The sequence below is a fragment of the Molothrus aeneus genome, chromosome 4, assembly GCF_037042795.1.
Source record: "Molothrus aeneus isolate 106 chromosome 4, BPBGC_Maene_1.0, whole genome shotgun sequence".
In the NCBI taxonomy this organism is placed as follows: Eukaryota; Metazoa; Chordata; class Aves; order Passeriformes; family Icteridae; genus Molothrus; species Molothrus aeneus.
In genome coordinates this window covers 61,158,697-61,180,412 of record NC_089649.1, presented here as the reverse complement: position 1 = coordinate 61,180,412, position 21,716 = coordinate 61,158,697, and the positions used below count along the sequence as shown (strand labels likewise).

General features: G+C 38.3%; 1 protein-coding gene across 1 annotated transcript in view; it reads left to right on the top strand.

Annotated features, from left to right (window-relative positions):
• EVC2 (EvC ciliary complex subunit 2) overlaps positions 1-21,716 on the top strand; it is a 59,938-nt gene that overhangs the window by 1,541 nt on the left and 36,681 nt on the right. Inside the window, exons 2-9 of the mRNA XM_066548621.1 lie at positions 478-532; positions 7,813-7,973; positions 8,499-8,564; positions 12,351-12,537; positions 14,217-14,326; positions 15,426-15,488; positions 19,497-19,631; positions 21,105-21,256. Coding sequence (XP_066404718.1) covers positions 478-532; positions 7,813-7,973; positions 8,499-8,564; positions 12,351-12,537; positions 14,217-14,326; positions 15,426-15,488; positions 19,497-19,631; positions 21,105-21,256 — 929 coding nt within the window. The remainder of the gene's footprint in view (positions 1-477; positions 533-7,812; positions 7,974-8,498; positions 8,565-12,350; positions 12,538-14,216; positions 14,327-15,425; positions 15,489-19,496; positions 19,632-21,104; positions 21,257-21,716) is intronic.

Sequence of the window (21,716 nt, the reverse complement as noted above, 5' to 3'; positions counted from 1 at the left end):
TTTTAGCCTGTGGCCCCTTTGAAAGGGTCTGTGTAGTTCTCTGGAAGAAAAATGAGTGTAATGTCAATGGGCTCGATATCTCATATTGACACATTCCTGCTGCCTCCTAGTGATCAGATTTTCCTGTGTCCTTAAATAGGCCTCTGAAAATGGCAAAGAAAGATTAATGAAAGCAAACTAATAGTCAGCCCAGCTCCACTATTGTGCAGGGACTCATCCTGATAATATGAAGTGTAAGTACTATTTGAGCCCCAAGTGTGCATATCCACACTGGGCTACAGAGTCTCATACTGCTTAACCAGCTGTGGGAGACCTCTAGAGCCAAGTTGTGTCTCTTCTGGTAGTTAATTTTGGAGAAACTCAAGGCTTTGTAGGATAGGCTTCTGTGTAATTGTGTAATTGAAGCATAAATTCAGCATAAAAGTTCAATAATAGATATTTATGAAAAGTATTTTTTTAATAATTGCATTCTTCCAGGTTTTTGAAGATGATCTGTGGCTTCAGAAAGAGATGGGATGCATAGGAATGGCAGGTATGCAACTGTTTCCTCTCTCTTTTCAGCATTGTGGGGTCCCAGGACTCACAGGGCATGTGTGAGAAGGTGAGCAGGGGCCTGGAACTGTGCCCTGGTGGCCTGCTGACATCAGTGGGACTCTCAGTCTTGAGCTACAGGGGAGTGTTTGCACAGAAGTTAGGAACAAGGGTGCTTTAGGTTGGCTAATGGCTCATTCATCTTCATTCATCTAGAATGAAGCCCTTGTGAGAAGGCTTCATTTCATACTCTGCTCTGCATCATTTTCAGGAGGAGCCTTTTTTCATTATTAAACATAATGGTATAGAGGAGCACCCTCTGATGTCCAGAGTTCCCAGGTTTGTGAAAAACCCAGACTACTTAAAGCTGATCAAGATGTTCGTTTTCAGAAGCTAGCTTAACCCCTGTGCATTTACTAGCAGTGTTGCAATACCTATTCTTGAAGCTATTTTTATAGACTTCTGGAGCTGCAGTGGCTGGACCACTTTGTCCTGGACCAAAGACTGATTGTTAAAGACTGTTAGATGTAGTGGGTTAAAGACTGATAGATATAGTGGGTCTAGAGGTACTGCTGGGATGTTGGTAAATCTTCACAGCAGATATCAAGTATTTTTGTCAGCTTGTTTTTTTCCAGTATTTATTCAATGTACAGTGAACATCTCCAGTGGTAGTTGCCTAATCTTGTTGAAACAGGTACCACAAAACTTAGAGGAGTCACTTCGAGCTTGGTGTAGCTGCATCTGAGGGCTGACTGCCACAGGCTCTTTATGTAAATTTGAGCAAAACACTGTTTCTCTGAGTCTGTTCTTTAATTTCTGTGTAGGTATTATAAATAGTGTTCTGCTTCACCTGAGCATGGTAGAGACGAGTATATCCTGAAAGGTTGGGATGTCCTCATATAGCACATTAACAGGGCAGCACTGTGTTAAATAAACCTCTCCATCACTATGGTTCCCCAAGAGATTATTTCATGACATGTGTTTGCCTAGAAATTACATGCTTTGAAGCAGTTATCAAGTGAGATACCTCTAATTTCTTTGCCCGGTGCCATGGCTAATTCACAAATGAGATTATTAATTTAAATATGAAAGCAAGTAATTCAGATTTGCTGAGCTTGTTTTTTTCCAGTGTTTATTCAATGTCATCTTTGCTGTGTGCATCCTGCTTTGTGATGGGTTGCAAATTATTCATGTAGCATTCACCAAGAGCGGAAATGAGTGTGGTTTTATACTTAAGAAAATCTTCTGGCCCTAAAAAAAAAAGGTTGAGGATTTTGATATGCAGTACCATTTTGTTAGTGGTTAAAATAGCATGGCCAGCAGGACGAGGGAAGTGACGTCCCTTTGAACTGGACATTGGGGAGGCTGAACCTCAAATCTTGTCTTCAGTCATCCCCTCACAACAGGAGAGACATTGAGATATACTGGGGTGTGTCTAGAGGAAGGCAACAAAGTTGGTGAAGGGTCTGGAGAATGAGTCTTAAGAGGAGCAGCTGAGGAAGCTGGGTTAATTAGCCTGGAGAGGAGCCTCAGGGGGGACCTTCTCACTTTCCATACTACCTGAAAGGAGGTTGTAGTGAAGTGGGGGTCAGCCTCTCCTCACAGGTAACAGGTGACAGGATGAGACAAAATGGCCTCAGGTTGTGCCAGAGGAGATTTAGTTTGGATATTAGGAGAAATGTCTTCATGGGAAGGGTTACCAGGCTTTGGAAAAGGCTGCCCAGGGAAGTGGTTGAGTCACTGTGCCATCCCTGGAGGTATTTAAAAGATGCGTGCTTCGAGACGTGGTTTAGTGGTGAACTTCACAGTGCTAGGTTTGCAATTGGACTTAATCTTAAGGGTCATTTCCAAACTCAATTATTGTGATTCTGTGAAATTCTGGCATTTTGTTAGTAGGTAAATGTATGTGTTAAATGAGTGCAACAAGCACTGAATTATATATGCTTGATTTTATAACTGAAAACTGTCCCATTCTAGTAAATATCAATTTGTAATATATTTAAAACTTAAGATTTTAGTGATTTGCCTAATCAGAGTATTACACTCTTTAGGTTTTACTGGAGAAGTTCTTGATGCATAAAACCTTTGTCATTGAGTCTGGCAGCGTGCTGAAGTGTGAAATGGTTTGTGACAGCACACTGATCTCAGTGTTTCTTTTGGAAGCTTTTTTGAGTTGTTTCTACATAAGATGAGAAAAGACAACCCCAGACTATTCCTGTGACTGAGAAACACAGTGGATTTTTCAGAGCTGTATTTGAGTCTGCTCTGATTTATTCAAAACAGACCTGGAAAGTAGATTCGTTTTTTCTTGTTGATGCCCATAGTTTCTTTGACATTGTAACAAGAAAAGCTAATGGCAACATTCAAGACTGAATACCGTAAATTGCTGCCTTTGCCTGTTCATTGTTGTGTGTAATTGAAAGGACTTCAAATTGGATCTTGTATCCTGGATGGTTTTCAAGACAGGTAGTAATTTAGAACAACAACAACAAAAATATAGCAAGTGAGTACATTTAACTCCTGTCTTACCTACTGAAATAAAGCAAAATTGTTCAAAGCTTTGCTGATAAATTTGTGGTGGGTAAGCAAGTGAGACTCTGGAATCTGAATTGAAATATTCAGCCCTTGAGAGCCATAAATTAGAATTAATGTCTTAGTTAAATTGTTGGGATTTTTTTCTCATTTTTAATTCTGAACTTGAAATTTCACAAACTTGTCAGTGTCTTTGCTTTCCTACTGTAATTTGGCATTCTACTGCTTAGAATGGGCTGTAAAGGTATAGGAGCCTTAAGGACATACTGTAGTTTTTGATGTAAACCTATTTTAAGATGATTTTAATTTTCTCTTATCCTATTTAATTGCTGTAGCCAAGAGTAACCTTCACCTTAACTTCTATTGTGATGTTGTGTGTGCAGTTCTGATGGTGGGTGGTCGATGGCACTGACACATTCAGGACTCAGCCCCCTGAATCCAGTGGTCAAGGCTTGTGCTGTGCCAGGTCCATGTCCTTACACAGAACTAATTTCAAAGGACAGTGTGCTGACCACGATCAGGGAAAAATTTCTTTTCTTAGAATGCCCATCCTTCTACCCCCAGTCTGTATGAACGCAGATCCACTTCCACCACACTCTTCACGCAGCAGGTGCCTTTTGTACCAGGTTGGATCCTCAGTATTTGCACTCCCTGAGCAGCAAGTGAATGCAGTGAGGGCTGGCAGTGGGTGCTCTCCTTCCTAAGCATATTGCCTGGGCCTTGAGTGGCAGCTGGAAGCCCAGAAGAGCAATATTGCCCAGAAGGCAATAGTGCACAGAGCTGGAGTGGCAGGTAACAGCCTAGGGAGAACAGCAAAGAAAATTGAACATTAAGTAGCAGAGATTGCTCTGATCAACTGTGCATTTGTCATTTTGTAAGGTGGTGGAAGGTGCACATGGGGGACTGGGTGAATGCTACAGGAATGTGAGAGGTAAAATGCTACACCAATATTGCAGCTGTTGCAGCTATATTAATATGTTTCTTGTGTTTTCATTTTGAAATTCAATGCAAGGTCTACCTACCAGCACTGGTAATTAGCTAGGAATATACAGTTTAAGACAGGGTTCTGATGTATCCGCTTATATTGGGTTTATGTAGAATTAAATAATGGGAAAACGTTTTATTAATATGCTAATTAAAAGTAAGATAAAATATTTAACAGCTTGATAATGCCTTGTAAAATAGGGGAATTTTTAATTAAAAAAAAAAGCAAAAAAAAAAATTTTCTTTAAGATTGTGATATTGTCTCACAGCTTGAAAGAAAGTGAAATTACTGTCTTTGTTTGATGAACTGTTTGATTTGGCATCTTTGGAGATGTTTACAGGAAAGCCCCAGATGAAGCCCCATGCTCTGGTAGTTTGCTTGCTGGGAAATGTTTTGGCCTGAGGCGCTGTAGTCAGGGAGTGCCTGGTGGCAGCCTGGCAAGCCCAGCTGAGAGGGGCTGCCTGGGCTGTGCGCAAAGCTGAAACTGTTCCCCTGCGCTGCAGAGATTTTCTTTCAAAAAGGGGTGGGAATCATTACCATTTAGAAACCAATGAAAATTATGACCTTGCAGCCTGATAATGGCTTTTTTGAAAACAGCCAGAAAAATTATGAAGATTGAAGCTGTAGGAAGAAAAGAGTGGAAGGAACACAGAGACTTCAGAGTCACTGTCAGCACTGGGATGCATCTCTGAAGGGGCAATGTTGATGGCACCATGGAAACAAATTGCACTTCTGAGCAGCATCCAAAAGAAAGCCCAGTGCTTTTCAGTGAAAGGTTTCAGCAATCAAGTGTTAGTATTTTCCAAATCTGATTAATCTATTTGTTAAAAAAAAAAAAGTTTCAGAACACAAATCTAGACTATATGTGAAAAAGACAGAATGTATTATGGCTGTACCATCCTTTCTCAGATATTTAGAGTCTAGCTTTTCAAGCACCCAGCAGACATCTGCAATCCAACATCTACAATAGGAACTTACCTGAAAAGAGATAGTAGGTGAATTGATAAATACAATTATGTTGGCTGATGTTGAATATGCAGCAAGTTATGTGGAAAAGCAGTTAAGTTCTTGTAGATTAGCTGTTCCAGTGACAGTTAAATATCTGTGGATCAGAAAAAAGTTATTTTATTTAATTGACTGTCAATACTTGAAACAAGAATGCCACAGAAAAGTGCAGCTTTACTGGCAGTGGTTTCAGGGTATTATAGAACAGTCTGTAATGTTAAAAATTAATAGAAAGGATGAGAAAAATTCTGGAGAAAAGCAGTGGCACAACTTGCTGTATGGACATGCATCATACTGGTTGAATCTGTTTAAGCAAAACCTTCCACTGGGAATATACAAGTGGATTTGCAGAAACATCCTTGTCATCATCATCAGTGTGGAGACTGCTTAACATAAAAAGTTCAACTACTTCAGTGACTGATGATGGAGCAGCCACATACCATGCCTGGAGACTTCTGCTGGGAGTTGGGAACATTCTCTTGGGATTGTAAGTGGTGACAAAGCACGGCTTGAAAACAGACTCAGCTGTGTAATTAGTAATACAGAGATTCATTCCCAGTCAGGGAGCATGATCAGTTAATTAAATTGGTTACTGTGGATTTGATACTCCTTAGAGGGAGAGTGTCAGGCTTTGCTGTCACATGTAGAGTGCAGCTGGGTGTGCTCATGGAGATGTTATACTACACAGGACACAAGGTCAAAAGATACCCTATGAAGCAATAGCACACTTCTTGTTGGCTGACTGCCCTCATCCCAAATTCAGAAGGAAATGATCTGCTAGACAAGAAGAACTTTAAAGGTAGTAGTTGCTCAACAGAGTTCATACATTTTGTCATATTGACTTCTGACTTACAGAGCCCTACAAAGAAGTTCATTCAGGGTTCCTGTTTACTGTAAAGAAAACAAAAAGGAGAATTGGTGCCCCACCTTTATAGGAATGGGGCCACAGTTGCATTAATGTATGAGAGACATAGCATACATAAAATTAATCTTTTTCAGTGTATGAATATATTTATACAAAACTGCAGAGAGGCTTGATTCAGTAGTCAGAAACAGGTTTAAAGCCACTGGAGGTGAGATACAGTATATTTGGATCTGCTGGGGAGTCTCATGGCTAGGTGAGTTCAAATTGGTATTTAGCAGATTTGTACTGCACTGAAAATTCAGCACTGGTTTCATTCTGAGTGATTTGCAGTATTGCTTTGTCTTGAAATTGAAATAAGCCATGCATGACTGTCTTGAAAAAATTCCAACCCCAAAGATATGTGGACATTTGTTATAATTCTACATGTTCCTGTTCTCACCGAGTTTGCCATGTTGTTTTTACACTTCCTAAATTAGTCTGTGTCTGTCATGTTGTTTAACAATGGTTTAAATACTTAAGTAAAATTTAGAAAAGTGAATTAAATCTGGTCATAAAATATAGACACCAACTTTCCCTGGCCTACACAATCACATTTTGTCAAGTATATGCTACTCCCTTCCAAACAAACATTGGGAAGACAAGGAGACTTCCCAAGTGCGTGTCCATGTGGGTTTTGTAAGCAACAGGATTGCATCTCATTCATTCTGTTAAGAGAATTATTTTTAGTGATTCATGTGCATTAATGCTTTAAGGCCCCTTTTAAGGGTCCAGTTCTGAATGCTCTGTCCTTGCTTTTCTATTTGCAACTAATTGTATTTCCCTATGTTGTTCTTCTTACAGAGCAGTGGCTTTTCAGAAAAACTGCTGCTACTCATATTGATGAGATTTTAGTGTCTTCAGCTTTTCATATTTTATTAATATGTAATAGACTTTTTCATAGAAAAGTCATTTCAAAAAATTACTTGCCTTTTTAATGGGAGTTTGTGTTCATTTTAATGTATAGCCCTGAAAATTGATTTAAAAATAAGTAATAAATGAGAATAATATTAAGCAAAAAATGAAAAAAATAACTTCTTTGAACAGATAACCAGCTATCATTTTAAATTTTCATAACATATTTATCTTAATTCAGCCGCTTTACCTTTTGGCAATTTAACATATTAAATTATTTATTTTTAGTATAAGCTTCTTTTATTAATGTCATAAGTGCTTTTACTTTCACAGTTCAAAGTGATATGACTTCAAAACTATGCCTGTTACTTTGTGTAATATCACTGACTAACCTTTCATAAAAATTTAAGAGTATAAGCTAGCATTTATATTGCTTATTACTAAATTTATGAGCATTTGATTTGATGGCATTTCAACTGAGACCCCTCTTCAAGTGAGAAGTATTTCAGTTCTGAATGTGTATTGGCAAGGTCAATGCTTAATTGGAAGACTGCATTTTTAAAGCAGAACATCTTGAGCACTGATGCCCCTCACACTGTGGATTATTTGAATTCTTTATGCTTTGCTGAAAGTTTCTTTGTGTTGAAAATATTAACAGTTGATTTAAGGCTTGAACCTTTTAATTCATGCATTAAATGCTTTAGATTTAAATGGCAGGACGTTTTCTGTGGGGTATATGGGAGTTCCTTGGGGAGGAACTTTGTTCAGAGTTTTGTTCTGACTCCTGCTGGGTTTTGCAGGACAAATCCCATCTCTGTTTCTTGGCTGGCCTCAGTCTCTGTTGCTTGTCATGATTTTGAGTGCCTTTAGAGAGAATATCTGGCTCTGCCTGCACACAGAGCATTGGTGGCCTGAGCCCTCTCCCTGGCTGGCCTCTGCACCAAGTGGCTGCCATGCAGGACCCAGCCTGAGCTCTAATGCTGGATGTTGCTTTGGTTTTCAGCAGTGCCCTCACCTGAGGCCATTCAGGCCAGCAGAGCCCCTGCCCAGGTGCTGAGCTCGGCAGCCTCGGACAGCCCCTGGAGCCATTCGCTGTTTGCCCTGATCCCCTCCTGGACCAAGAAGGTGCTGTTCAAACGGGAGTCTGACCTCAGCCACCTCCCGGTCAGTAACAGATGCTTTGCCAGTTTCAGTGTTTGGCAGGGTTGGAGCAATTCTGTAAAACTGAATATTGGGAATTTACTATCCAGTTAGTACATTAGTTCTGTCTCAGATGGTTGTCTTCATTTGATGTGACTTCAGCAACACCAACTAGTTTTGGGATTTCCAAAGAATTCCTGTGACAGGTACAGCTGTGTGATTGCTGTGTAAATTCTTATATTAAGAAATGAAAAGAAGCTGTATAGTCTGATGAACTTTGTGCAAAGTGTGGTTTTTTTTTTTGAATTGTGATAGTCAAAAGATGAAAATATCAATAAGATTCTAATAATTACTTGTGGGAATAAGTAGTTTTTAGACATTTGGACTAGAAAAAGGATTAAACTGTTGGGATAATAAAACTCCTAAATTTGAAGCCAATTGGTACCTCTAATTGTTTTTTAAATTATTTATTTATATAATTTAACTTGTTGCTGAAGTTTGTGAATTGTGTTTTCATACACTATGTAGATTTTTCCCCTTCCTCCATAGCCTGAAGATGTGTCCAATATATCAGTGTCTTCTGAATTTGGAATAACTCTTCAGAAATGTGGCATGGTAAGTTTTCTTACATTTCTCTTGTTGGTAGGAAGTTTGTGCCCAAATGACCTTTAAAAAGTGGAAGACTGCACGTTCCCATGCTGAGTTTTTGGCAGTATGTGCATTTTAATGCTACAATGGTCCCACTCTCTGAGAGGCACTGTTTTTGCAGTGTTGATTCAAAACAGAAGTCAGTGAAATCTCAGGCTTCAGGGCATTTTGGATTGTGGTAAAATGAAGTAAAAACCTGACTGTCAATTTCTAAAACTGCAAATGGGCAAATCCCAATGAACTCCCAAGTAATCAGACAAGAGGCTGGGTAGAGATAGAGACAAATTTTACAAGATGAGATAAACCTTCTGAGATATTCCCCTGGCCCAGCCATGGGTGCCCTACCTGGGTCAAGTGTGGACTTCTTTTGAAGGATGAAGCACTGACCCCTGTGTTACCCATTGTGTGTTTGGCCATCCTAACACACAATCATAGCAAATCTATTGTGTCATGTCTGAGTATTCAGTGGGACTCACCTGAAGCACAATATTTAATGAAACAAGGTTTCATTTGACTTGTGTAAATGCTTGTAAGGAGCAAAGATAAGGAATTTTTTTTAACTTCCCATTTTATTTTTACTAGACTGTTATTTTTCCTTTTTTTTCCCTTTATTTTCCCTTTCTTTGCACTTGATGAAGCAGGTATGAATTTTTATTATTTAATTACAGTCAGTTCCACTTAGCTGTCTCCTGGAGAGAGAGAACACATCCAACTTTAGGATCAAGCTGAACTCAGCCACTGAAATGGTGCCTGAGGGTAGAGGATTCAGTAACCAGTACAGAAGAGGTGACTTTATAACCTTCACCAGATCAGCTGTGTAGAGAAGAATGAATATGCATCACATCTCATGGTGCTAATTACCTCTAATGTTGTTTTTGAAATGGCAGCAAATCATGATTAATGAGGCTGAATAGTAAGCATTTCAGACATAAAAGTAGTAACACAGAATCTTCTGCTTTTCTATCTGTGGATCCCCAGTTTTTATACCAAAGCCTCTCAGAACAGACTTTGAAACCAGTCCCATGTTGTTTTTTTGCTGTGTTCAACACAGCCTCACACAGGCTCATTAAAACTGCAAAATAACTGCTTTAGGAGATTAAAGGTAATCTGTTGTAGATGTTGTCTTTATCAGAAAATACTTCTGTAGTGCTATTAGTTGTAAATTACTGAAAACTGTACAATTATATGTAATTGTCTTCCACCTGCAAATCCAGTTCACATTTAATTTTCCTTGGCTTATATTGTCTTCTGCTTCAGTCCTATTTTGAATGAACAAATGCTTTCATGCTAAGAGACATACTGGCCATATGGTGCTCTTTAGCTGTTTTAAATAGAAAAAAGTGCATTTTGCACATTTTCCTCCTCCTGCAATCAGTCACTCCTCAGAGCATGGAGGTGTCTCATGTTTGCTTCTTTGAGTCAGAATTTTTCCAACATCTTAACATAGAAATAGCCTTGTTGAAACTGAGGTGTTTAAATTTTACCAGTGCTTCCAGCACCCACTGTCTTCCTTCTTTCCAGAAATCCAGAAATGTGTTTCTTCAAGAGCTTCATTCCATAGTATGACGTGAACTTTTCTATAACAGTACTACACAGTGACAATAATCCTTAGCAGAGCTGAAATAAATCTTTCAATTTAATTGCTTGCCTTCTAACACTTTTGCTTGTCTTGTTTCTTAATCTCCTAAGCATTCGTGCATTGGAGATTATCAATGATTCTGTAATCTTTTTTTCTCCTTTCTTTCCTGTTTCTAGTTGCTCTAACTTACTCCTAACAAGGATCCTCCATTCCTTTCAATTTCTGTGGCAATTCTTTCCTTCTCTCTTTCCTCCTGTCATGTCCATGCTCTTGCTCTGGTTCCTTCACTCTCCCAGGTACCTGGTGTGAGATCTCTTGATGACACACATGGGACACTTCAGCAGCAGAGAGAAAATAGAGTAGGTGCTTATGCATCATCAGTGGCTGCCATTGGATTTGGTTCCTGTAGGTGCCTGGCAGCCTAACCATCTGCTCCAAAAGCAAGAAAAAACATCTTCAGGGAAATTAGAGGAGCAATTTAAAAAAGATAACCAGTGGTCACTGATCACAGTGGCAGCACTGTGTAGAGTTCTTTCTAGGAGCAGGCAAACCATACCTGTTGCTTGATTCTCATCTGCTGATTTCAGGGGAAAAAATCCAAATTCTTCCAACTCCTTTGCAATTGAGCTGAAGTCTGATGACCAGTCAAAAATAAGGAATGAAAAACATGGATTTATTATTAATGAGAAATGGGGTTTTGAGACTTTTTTCTTGTTTCGTTTTGATTTTGCTTTTTAAAGCAGGTATCTAGCTTTTGTGATTGCACATGAAATATTGAAAGGCATTTTGACTACATCATGCCAGTTCAGAAACCAAACTCTGACCAAAATATAACACATTTTTAACACTTGATGTTTTTAACTCTCAGAAGTTGGGGTATAACTCATGATATACAAGCATGTGATATTGGCAATGGTTTCCTCAGACAGATAACTGTCTGCTTTTATACATGCATTAATACATACATGCATTTTGTACATGCATTAATACATACATTTTTATACATTGCCTGCAGCTTCTAGTACAATAAATAGTTGGGAATTTTGTCCCTTAATTTCTAAAACTGTCATCTGGTTCTATGCTGAATTAGTATGAAATGCAGAGATCAGTGCACAATGAGACCATAGCTGCATGTATTGAACCCTATGGTTCAATAGGGTGAACTCTGGATACCATGAAGTCTACCACAATCCATGTTTTTAGAACTCATTTTTCACAAGGACTGCTTTATTATTTTATATTTGCTGGTGTCCAGATACAATGTAGACATTTCCTTAAAAGGGAGATCTAAAAAGAGAAAGGTTTGGCCTGAATCATAATTCTGTCGGTTTAAAGACTGTTAATTTAGTGTTATTATTTGAAACCTCATAAATCATGGTGAATATACTATAGATCGCCATGTTACTGTAGATCCTATAAAGATTTAGACAATTCTAGTTTAATATGAGTTACAGAGGAAGGCAGTTTGGAAGGTGAGAGGTCAGTAAGCAACTCTGAATAATTTCATTTAGAGGGTATAATTGCTCAATGAGACTTAAGGGCCTAATGGAATAAATAAATCACATGAGTGCATGTTGCTAGAGATTGGTGATTAGTGTATGACCATCACTGCTAATTGGAAGCAGAGCCATGGACTCCCAAGTTCACTGGGGGCTCCATCTGCCCTCCCCTGGGAAGGGCAAGTCAAGACAGCCAGTGTCCTTCAGAGAATGGGGTTGGTGTCAAAGAAAGGAAAATAGAGACCAAAACTGCATGGAGAGAAATACTGTGCAGTGAGGAAGCTTGCAAAAGAAACATCCTTGTGGTACAAAGGTACAAATTTAAGAATTTTCCAAACTCTGGTTATAAAGTTATGATCCAGTTTTGTGTTGTATGAAGTTATTATGGGGATATTCAGAATTTGATTACGCTTCTGGTCCTGTATGAGCTGAGTTTCCACCTTCTGGCTTTCTGCCACTGTCTCCAAGCAACAGCTTGACATACCAAAGATTAAAATCTCACTGGGAATGTGAGATCAAACTGAGTGTAGTTTCATTTGCAGATCACTCAGAATACCTTCAAAAATAACTTTGCACATATAATGAAGTTTTATTTGTAATCAAGGCTATGAATTTTACTGTTAAGATGCACATACAGCTGTCTTGCACCATTAATAGTAATGTTTCTGATTTCAGGTGGATGTTGAACATGACCCTCAAACTGCATACATTACACTTGTGATTAATAACACCAACACATTGCTCTCAACAAACATCACAGATCTTATCATCATGGACAATATCACTGGTCTACATGTTCAAAAAACCAGTGGGAATAAGACCAGAAATGGCATACAGATTTACAGGAAAAGTTTCTTGCAAGGTAACAAAATCTGCAGTAAAATACCCCTCATAAAATATGTCAGAGTACATCTGTTAAAATCACAGTATTTATTTATTTATTTATTTATTTATTTAATTAATTATAGTGGTGTAAATTATTTGATTATCAATTAATACAGGTGAAAAAGTCTGGGAAAGGTTTTAGGCTGCAGTTTCCAATTCTGTCAGCTCACTGTTAGCTATTTTGACTCCCACCTTTGAACTGCTTCCAGTCTTCCAGGCACAGAACTGAGCCTCCTTTACTTTGTAAAAGTTGCCATCAAAAATGAAAGAGAATCTTTCACATTTGTATTTGTTAATTTGGGGTATTTTTAAAAATTTCTGCAAAAGGCATTTTAATCATATTTTTGAGGCATTTTCAGACAAGTGTAGCAGCTCAGCTTGCTCAGGTATTGAGGTGCATTGGAATTGTAAAAGGCCATACAAACAGGGAAGATGATTCACCAGAAATAAGGCAGCTCTTCTCACTATGGGTCTCTCCAAACTGAACAAATTATGAAGTCAAAGCAAGTAATAGAGAAATAATCCTCTTCCAGTTGTGAAGTCAGTTTGTTCCTTTTCTGATTGGTGGCAGTTTAATCAGTGCACGTGCATTAAATTTTATCTTTCTTGATTTCTTCATCTCATTTTTCCTAATCACAAGCATGTAGAAAATTAGCAGCTTGCTTTTGGGAATCACGACATTTCTCCAGGGGCTTCAGAAGTGTTCACTGATTCCTGTTTATGATGGAAGTGTCTCTGGTATGATAGTTTTATAGTGAAAGATTTCCATGTAGAAAAGGGAAATAAATAGACCTGGGGCTGCTGTCTGATTGCAATTGGATACCCAAACTCCGTTTCTGTTAACAGCAGTTTGAGCACTGATTGCAGGACTGGTCTTTTTCGAAATGTGAAGGAATTGATGGCTTTCCACAGAGATTTCCTGGAAAGAATTATCCCTGAAAAAGAATAGAAAAATGGCTTTCATATCTGATCATAGTAAGCCAAGTTGGAGCTGCTACATAATTTATTTGTAATTACTGAATCTGGACTTGAAGCCAGCTTTTCAGACAAATCAGTGTGAAAAATACTGAAGTGGAAAAAAATCCAGCAGACGAGATTTCTTCATAGTTTGAGGTTTGGTCATTACTATATTAATCCTGAAGTCAGCCCATACCTTGCTACAGGTGCTGGGCAGAAAGGCTCCATCTACACTGGCCTCTGTACTCAATGCTCAATGTTGGCCATAATAATTTTTCCATGCTTCAGTGCATTGTGAATGAAAATTCACCTGAATTCTGTCAGATTTCTCTTTGGTTTCAATAAGGGGAGAATCAACAAAGTAGTAGTTAAAATGTAGGCAGTCCATTTTGTAATAAATATATTTTAAAATAATCTCATGTGACTTTTGGTATCAAAAAAAAAATGTGTTTGGGTAGGTCAGGGCATCATGTAATGCAGTTTCCAGATCCTGGGCTGAATTTGTTTGAATTCTTAGAGGCAGTAGATAGATATGAAAGATGTTGCTGAGCTCAGATGACCATGAACTGTCTACTCTGGATGTGTGGCATCTGCTGTGTCAGAAAGGAGAAGCTCCAGTGCTGTCCCAAGCCTTCCCCAGGGATCTTTGAGAAATTTTCATTGAAGAAAGCAGATCTCTCCATATCTCTGTTTTAATAGGTGGAGAACACTTTGCCATCAACTACTCTGCACTTCTTGATGCAGAAGAAATGTGGCATGGCAGGGTCTTGACACTGCCTGCAAAGCTAACTTTCAGGAGTTCATCACAGGTATTTTATTCACAGTTTTATTCTGCTCTTCACAAGTTTTGTAGAAAAGTCAGTCTCCAGGGTGGTTCTTGCCTGCCTAAACAATGAGGCCATCATGTAATGAAATGAAACTCTTAGGCTCTCTGATTGTTTACCATGAATTTATAAATGCATTAATTATTCTTCATAGCTTAAGAAGTCCTAGACCTCCTTAAGTAAAGTATTTTTGTGTGTTGTCTTGTAGCCTTTCTTTATACTTTTCATATTTCTCTCCAGTTTATTGATCTGTCCTGGAAATAAGTGTCCCACATACTTATATGTGTATTCTTGAAGTCTCAGAGAGATTGAAATTTTTGCCATATTTTTATAATAAAATAGTTTATTTTAACTGAAAAACAAGTTGCAGCCATGGAAAAACCTCATTGCTCATAAGACACCTTTTAGTATAAGAGTTTTCTGTGTTTGAAAGATTTTTCAGAGAAGCTGACAAATCTCCATCTTTGCTGATTTTGAGAACCCTGTTGCATCAGGCTCTGAAACAACTGGTTCTAATGCTGGAATTAGCCTGGCTTTGAGTAGGAGACAGGACAAGTGGTTTCTGCCAAAGTAAAATTTTTCAGTTCTTAAATATGGCTTGATGATTTTTCTGTGGTTTTCATAATTACATGTAATTATAACCTGCAGATGTACTTTCATTTCAGTTGCCTTTCTCCTTGGTTTTGGAGGAAAAGGTGTTCCATGTGTATGGGAGTGGTACTAGAGTGGTGGAGAGGAAAACTTAAAAAAACAGGGCATGGCACGGTAAAAGTAGAGATTTTTGTACTGACTGTGGCTCCTGTTCTGTGCGTTCTCAGTCAACCCAGATTTTATAGGCAAAGAAAAATGTAATATATTGTGCATTGGGATATGGAGAGTGTATCCCACAGAGCAGCTGCTTCCATGTCTTTTAGTGTTACCCCTAAGTACACTGCATTTTCCTATCAGATTTATTTCAGCTTTAAGCTTAATGAGAAGTATAGCTAATCTTCTAAGGAGAGGTTTTTCTAGAGACTCTAGGCTATTTGCCACTGGATTCTGCTTGTTTTTTTTTAATACAGGTAATTTTTTATATCTCTCTCAGAATAAAACACATCTCGTATCATTGGCAGCATCACTTACCATAACGGAAGAAGAGAAGACCAAGGTAAATTCTATGATTTGGTATTACATTGACTCTCCTGCTTATATTTCTGGACAATCTAAAGTAAATCCTAGGAGCAAAGGATGTACATGTGTGCCTGTGTCTCATCACTCAGCTATTGGCTAGTAATCATACACAGGTTCTGCCATCTCAGATTTTAAGACGAAGAAAGCAAGACTCAACATAAGGGTTTTTTTTTGTCTTAAACCAGCAATATTTAGTACAGAAAATCTAAAAATGCCATTATGCTCCTTGCCATGTCCTTTCATTTGAGGAATTGTCCAGGCATAGGAAATGGTGATGAGGATTATGCTCACCTGCTGCTGTGCCTAGCCACCATGAGAAAGCTTTTTGTTTTTCCAAAAGGGTAAAAGTGTCCTCCACCCATTGAGGAAAGGTTTCTGTATGATGCTCGTACTCAAGCCTGACAAATAAAACTGTGGAAAGAGTGGCATAGTTTCTGCTTCCTTTACTTTTTTAACTAGTCATTCTTCAGTATGACTTCCTGTTCTTGGCTTCTGAAGTATTCTGAAATGTAGTTTTTAACAGGCAAATAAACCTTCAAAATTACATTGCAGCACTATTATTCTTTTAGATAATTTTTTTATTAAAAAACTCTCTACTTCATCCATCAGTTTCATTGCTAGAGTAATCCCTTTCCCAGACTTGTTTCTTTCCCCCAGCCTCTCATTAGTTTGACAGGCTGCTGTTGCAAGGGGTTGTTTTTAAAGAAGCTGTGGTTTGGTTGGCCAGAGTATGTGGAGGGATAGAATGTAAGAAAATAAAGATAGTGCAGAAGGTAATCTCACACCTGAGGAGCTGCAGCTGTACCAATCACCAAAGATTATGAACAGCCCTGCCCTTGATAGGCCACAGCTGTGTCCAATAACAACACGAGTGCTACAAAAGAGTGGGTTAGGTGAGTGAGGAGGGACTAGGAGTTTGTTGGCTGTGCTGTGAAGAAGAAAGAGTCAGTGCTGCAAGGAGCTGCCCATGAGAACTCACCAAGAAGGTATGGGACCTTTGCAATATGATGGTACCAAGAGTACTGAGATTATTTGTGTTCAGGCAGCAGCAAACAGTTTGTTTCACCACAGAACATTTTTGCCATGGATGTGCATGTGGATAGGGCTTGCCTGAATAGGTCCTGAGGACTAGACGACTCATTCCTTCCATGGACCTGTCCCATGAGTTTCTTTCTGCCTTTAGAATAAGTAATCTGTTTAGACATTAGGTACGGGGGCCTCTTGTTCCAGTATTCTCTTCTGCTGGGATCTCTGCCTTCTCAGCTTTTATTATTGTACTAGATGACATGTCCAGACATGGCTTTCTTGTAATTGAAGATCAGGTGCCTATTCTGTTAAATTGAAAGCCATGATTAAACATGATATGAACTAAAACTATCCATAAGCTAGAGAACTCATAGTCCCTGGATAAAGATCTAGTAATATTTTAAAGGACTGGATGTTTGTATAGCTAAGAATTACAAATGGACTTGCCATAAATCTATTTTTTGGAAACTCTTAGAGGTGTTAACCATGAGGTAGCTGACTGGGTTAGAAAAATAGCCTCATGAATGTTTTTTGTAAAATTTGGTGTGAATTGATTTCCAGCAGTTGCTGATGTCTTAAGCCGGGACTGTAAGCTACATTGGTCTCAACTGATCATGAAAATTTCTGCAATCTGTTATTATACATAAAACCTTTTTACTGTGCTTATTATTTTTTTCCAATTTGAACTTGATAGTTAGACCTCAAAAAGTTCTTGTGAGCTGTTCCATAGGGAGGTAAAATTAGCTCAGCTGCATTTGAACTTAGTAAATCAAAAGACATGGTAACTAAAATGTGTGGTAAAGATGTGTGGAAAATACCATAAATTTTTGAAAAATAAAGCTTAGAAATTATTTTACACATCATGTTTCACATGCATAATATTTGACTTTGAGCTGTGGCCAAGCATAAGGTGTTTTGGAATGAAACTAGTTTGTGCAAGGAAATTAGGATTAGCTGGAGAAGGTGTGATATATTTTATTTCATTCATATTGTCAGTTGTCATAAATGCTCTCAATCTCAAATTTATTTATTAAAAATAAATTTGTTCATGGATGTGTTAAAGCCAAGGCACATATGTGACTAAGTGGGCAGTATTTGAATGACAAGTGAAGAATTAATTACGCAGTAATGACAGTGTCATGCTACATTGGTCCCATCAGCTTTCACATGATTTGTTTGAACACTTAGATACTTTGCTGTCCTTTAAAGTTTTACAAACCCTTTCTCTTCTGTGCACTGGAAGAAAAGTGCTTGGTTGCCTGGAACAAGGTAATTTTTTTGGTTATGAAAAAAATAGGAGTATTGCTCATCTGAGTGTCCGTGCTAGATGTCACCCCACAGCGCTTCAGGGCCTGTCAGTACATTGTGCCTCTGCCCTTGGCTGGGGGACCTTTGATGCTGAATGGGACACTGGTGGAAAGGGAAGCTCTCCCATCTAAGCCTGTTGCATGAGAGAGATGATAATAATTCCTTTACACTGATTTTTATGAGGCTTGCTTCCCTCAGCATCATGCGAAGCAGTGGCAGCATATCAGTTCTTGGGCCTGTAATGGCTCTTCCCACTGCTGGGATGGCTTTAGAGGTTGGCTTCAGGAATGGCTTTTCAGGCCTGCTGATGTGTCCATGGTTTGAAGGATGATCTGCAGGGCCAACACTGGGCTTGACTTGAGCCAGGGCTCTGGCACCTTTCCTGCACCATCTGCTGTGGTGCTTTCAGATGGCATTAAGCACCTCTGTGTTCTGCTTGGACTGACAGCCCCCCAGTGACATGGACTGTCCTTCCAGAGCCCATTTTCTTTAAATATGAAAGCACAGACGAAACTGCCTGCCCTCATGCAGAGTGACTGTCCCCCCATGGGTCTCACCACTTCCTTAGAAAGCACACAGTCATAGCCAGTGCTTTTTCTTCACCAAAAGAAAAGCAGCTTCTTTCCAGCTTCACTGAATCCATAGCCTCACCAGATCCTTGCTTTCCCCAGAAGCCTAGAGAGATCCTTGAATTTCAGAGTGCATGGAAATTAAACAAATGTAAGTGGGTTCAGACAAAATGATGAAGTGGTTTCAAAGCAGCTTTTTTTTTCCTGAGTATTTGCTCTGGCATCTCCTGTTCCCTGAAGGTGGAGGGATCTCAGTCAGAGTCCTGATGTGACAGAGGTGTCAAATGCAATAAATTATTTTCAAATTGTGGGCCATGCTTGAATATAACTTCCTATGCAGAATTACCATTGACTCTATGGAATGCTGTCAGGTTTCTGTTCCAAGAAAAAACCAAACCTATCTTGCAAGAAGCATGTTAATTATTTACACTTCCTAGCCCCAGCAGACTGATCAGTGGTGAAACATTAGACTAATAGCTGTGCTATGTTTTTCATTGAAAGATCTCATAGAACTAAACAAACACTGAATTAACTTTTGCTACATAGAGCATGAAGTAAAAATTAATTTTTAATGCAATTCCATTTAAAGATTAAGTTAAGAACTAAAGTGAAAGGTCTAAAAAGTTGTTTGAGGCTCATAGTTCTGCAAGCCTTTTCTGACTCAGGCTAATGCAGAAGCTGCAAGGTTGCACACAGATTGGGCCATTAATTAAGTAGCCAACATCTAACTGACTTTGCAGAGCCTATGAGCAACATCAAATGCCAGAAATTTCAATGAGACTTCATAGGAGAGTGGCAGCTTTGGAAAATAGGGTATTAAGTACAAGGTACCCAAAAGTCAAAGCAAAAAATTGTCTGTGGGGTTCTCTTGCTTGAATTGGAAACCTATTGAAAATACATACTTGTTTGAAAATATTCATCAAGATGTAGTAATAATATAGAACTAAGAAATCCTGAAGTTGTGTGAAGCCATTTAAAAATAATTTGCTGTTTGCTTACAGTTAGTCTTTGAATTGCAGTTATGATCTGATCTTTATATGTAATAAAAATAACATTTTAATTAAATGATCTTTTAATTTCAGATTTTATACAGCCATGCTATCAGTGCTTCAGCATTCTTCATTGCTTTTTTCATTTCCCTTGTGTTGACATGTGCTGTTGTTTTCATCATTTACCGAACCCAAATATTAAAATGGAGTTGCTGTAGTAAAAACCAGGTGAGTTGTACTGTCTATCAGGGTAGGTTATTTAATTTTTTTCACTGATCATATGTGATGATATAACTTGCTAAGATTGTCTGAAGAGTTTTTGAAGATGAAAAAGAAGCCACCAAGTGATGAATTTGGCTCACAGGTAATGTAATCTCTGCATCCTCTAAACTTTAGTGCAATCAGGTTTAGAGGTGAGTGTAAGAATGATACCCTGATCAAAAAAAGCTGCTGTCAGTACCTGGATGTTTGCTCTACATCAGAGAGGGATTACCCTTTGCCTGTTCATTTCTTTCCTTATTTCTCTCTTCCTCCCCTCCATCCCTCAGAATAAGAAGCAGGATGTCTTCTGGGTTATAAGAAGTTGCCAAGGGAGTAGACAACTTATTTTGAACACAGCAACTTTGGTGCAAATTTTTTTTCTGATTATCAGTAATTGGGATTTGAGTTTTGGTCTTAGTTTCTTGAATGTGCAATAATATCTTCAGTGATTAAGCAAGACAGATGGGATTGAGGGTGAAGTATTTTCACTGTTCTGTGCCATTTTTAAGTATTTCACTATATATTGCACCAGAGAAAATACAGAATCTGATAGATATTAATCAAGTTGGTGCAATTGCAACCATTCCTACTATTATTTTTGTATTTATGTAAAGTATAACAACTTCATTGGGAAGGAGCTAGAGACCTTAGTGAGACTATTACATTGATTGGAGCAGTCCTAAGAGAGGTGTGCTGAGAGCTTTGAACCCCTTGTCTGCCAAAAGGGTGGTGGATCTCTCATCCCTCTGGACTGACCAGAGTAGCTCACAAATCACTTGCAGCCTTTCTGCTGTTGAAAATTACACCATCAGTAACTTTTACTTATTTTAGTCTGAAAAATTAATCTCTTTAAATGAAAAGGATGTGACTTGTTTCTGTTTACAAAAGAAATAGTGATAATGAATGAGTAAAAAAGGTCCAGCTTGCTCTAGCATCAGATATTTATAGTGGAGTTTTTACACAATATTATTAGCCCTCAGCCTGAAGTCTCTGTGAACTGAGTCACTTCCATCATGGATAGGATTCATTTTTCCATGTTGCTTACTGTTTGTGTACAGTAATAATACTGTAATGTTGCCATATGTAATTTGTATACCATGGCAATTTTTTTTTAATTACCTAGAAAGCTTGAAGTGGAAGGCAACTTCCTGGATGACTTTCACAAGTGTTCTGTGTTCTCCATTTCTTAATCTGTATTCCAGATCAGATATATACTAAAAAAGATCAGTCTGAGATAAAAGTAGCATATTTGATTTCAGATACATATCTGAATTGCACAACCTCTTTCTACCCTTTGCGGATTTACAGTATGATGATTAGTAGAAACTTTCTCACCTTGTGTTAAAACAGCAATAAAATTAGATCAGACACTCATTAGACATTTTTTTAATAATCTAAAGTTTGCTACTTTTTCTCCCTTTTTTTTTTTCTTTTTTTTAGGAGATACAACCTGATCTCAGCCCAAATCACAAACTGGAGCATTCTCAATTTAATTCAGGTGATCTCTTTAGTGAAGATACAATTATGAATGACCAAATCATTGATATTCTGTCCTTGGAAGAACCTGGGAGCATGCATCAGGCTTTGGAAGAGTAAGAATTCACTGCTAGTACATCACATTTATTATTTTATCATCAGCCAAACCTTTGAATATGTTTTGAGTATCTCCTCTTTGGTTTTTTTATAGTGTTTGTTTATGCATATTACTGAACTACCTTAGGTTTTTGAACTGTTTTAGACAATCATCTATGGGAAGGGAGAGTCATTATATTTCATATTGATTCACTTGTAGAAGTCACAACACCATCTAGGCCTTAGACATGCAAGTTTTCCAATCCAAATAAACACCCTGCTTTGTTGCTCTGTGGTTCACTATGTGAAAGGAAACTTCTTGGTGTGCGTGTGCAAGAAAATACTGAAACACAGTATTCTACTATTGCTTAACACATTCTGCTTTCAAAAGGGTGGCTTTTGTCCTAGAAAAGAGAGCCCCTGCTGAGTGCCAGCATTACTGTTGAGCAGTGTATTTTGAAAACAGCTGGATCAGAGTCT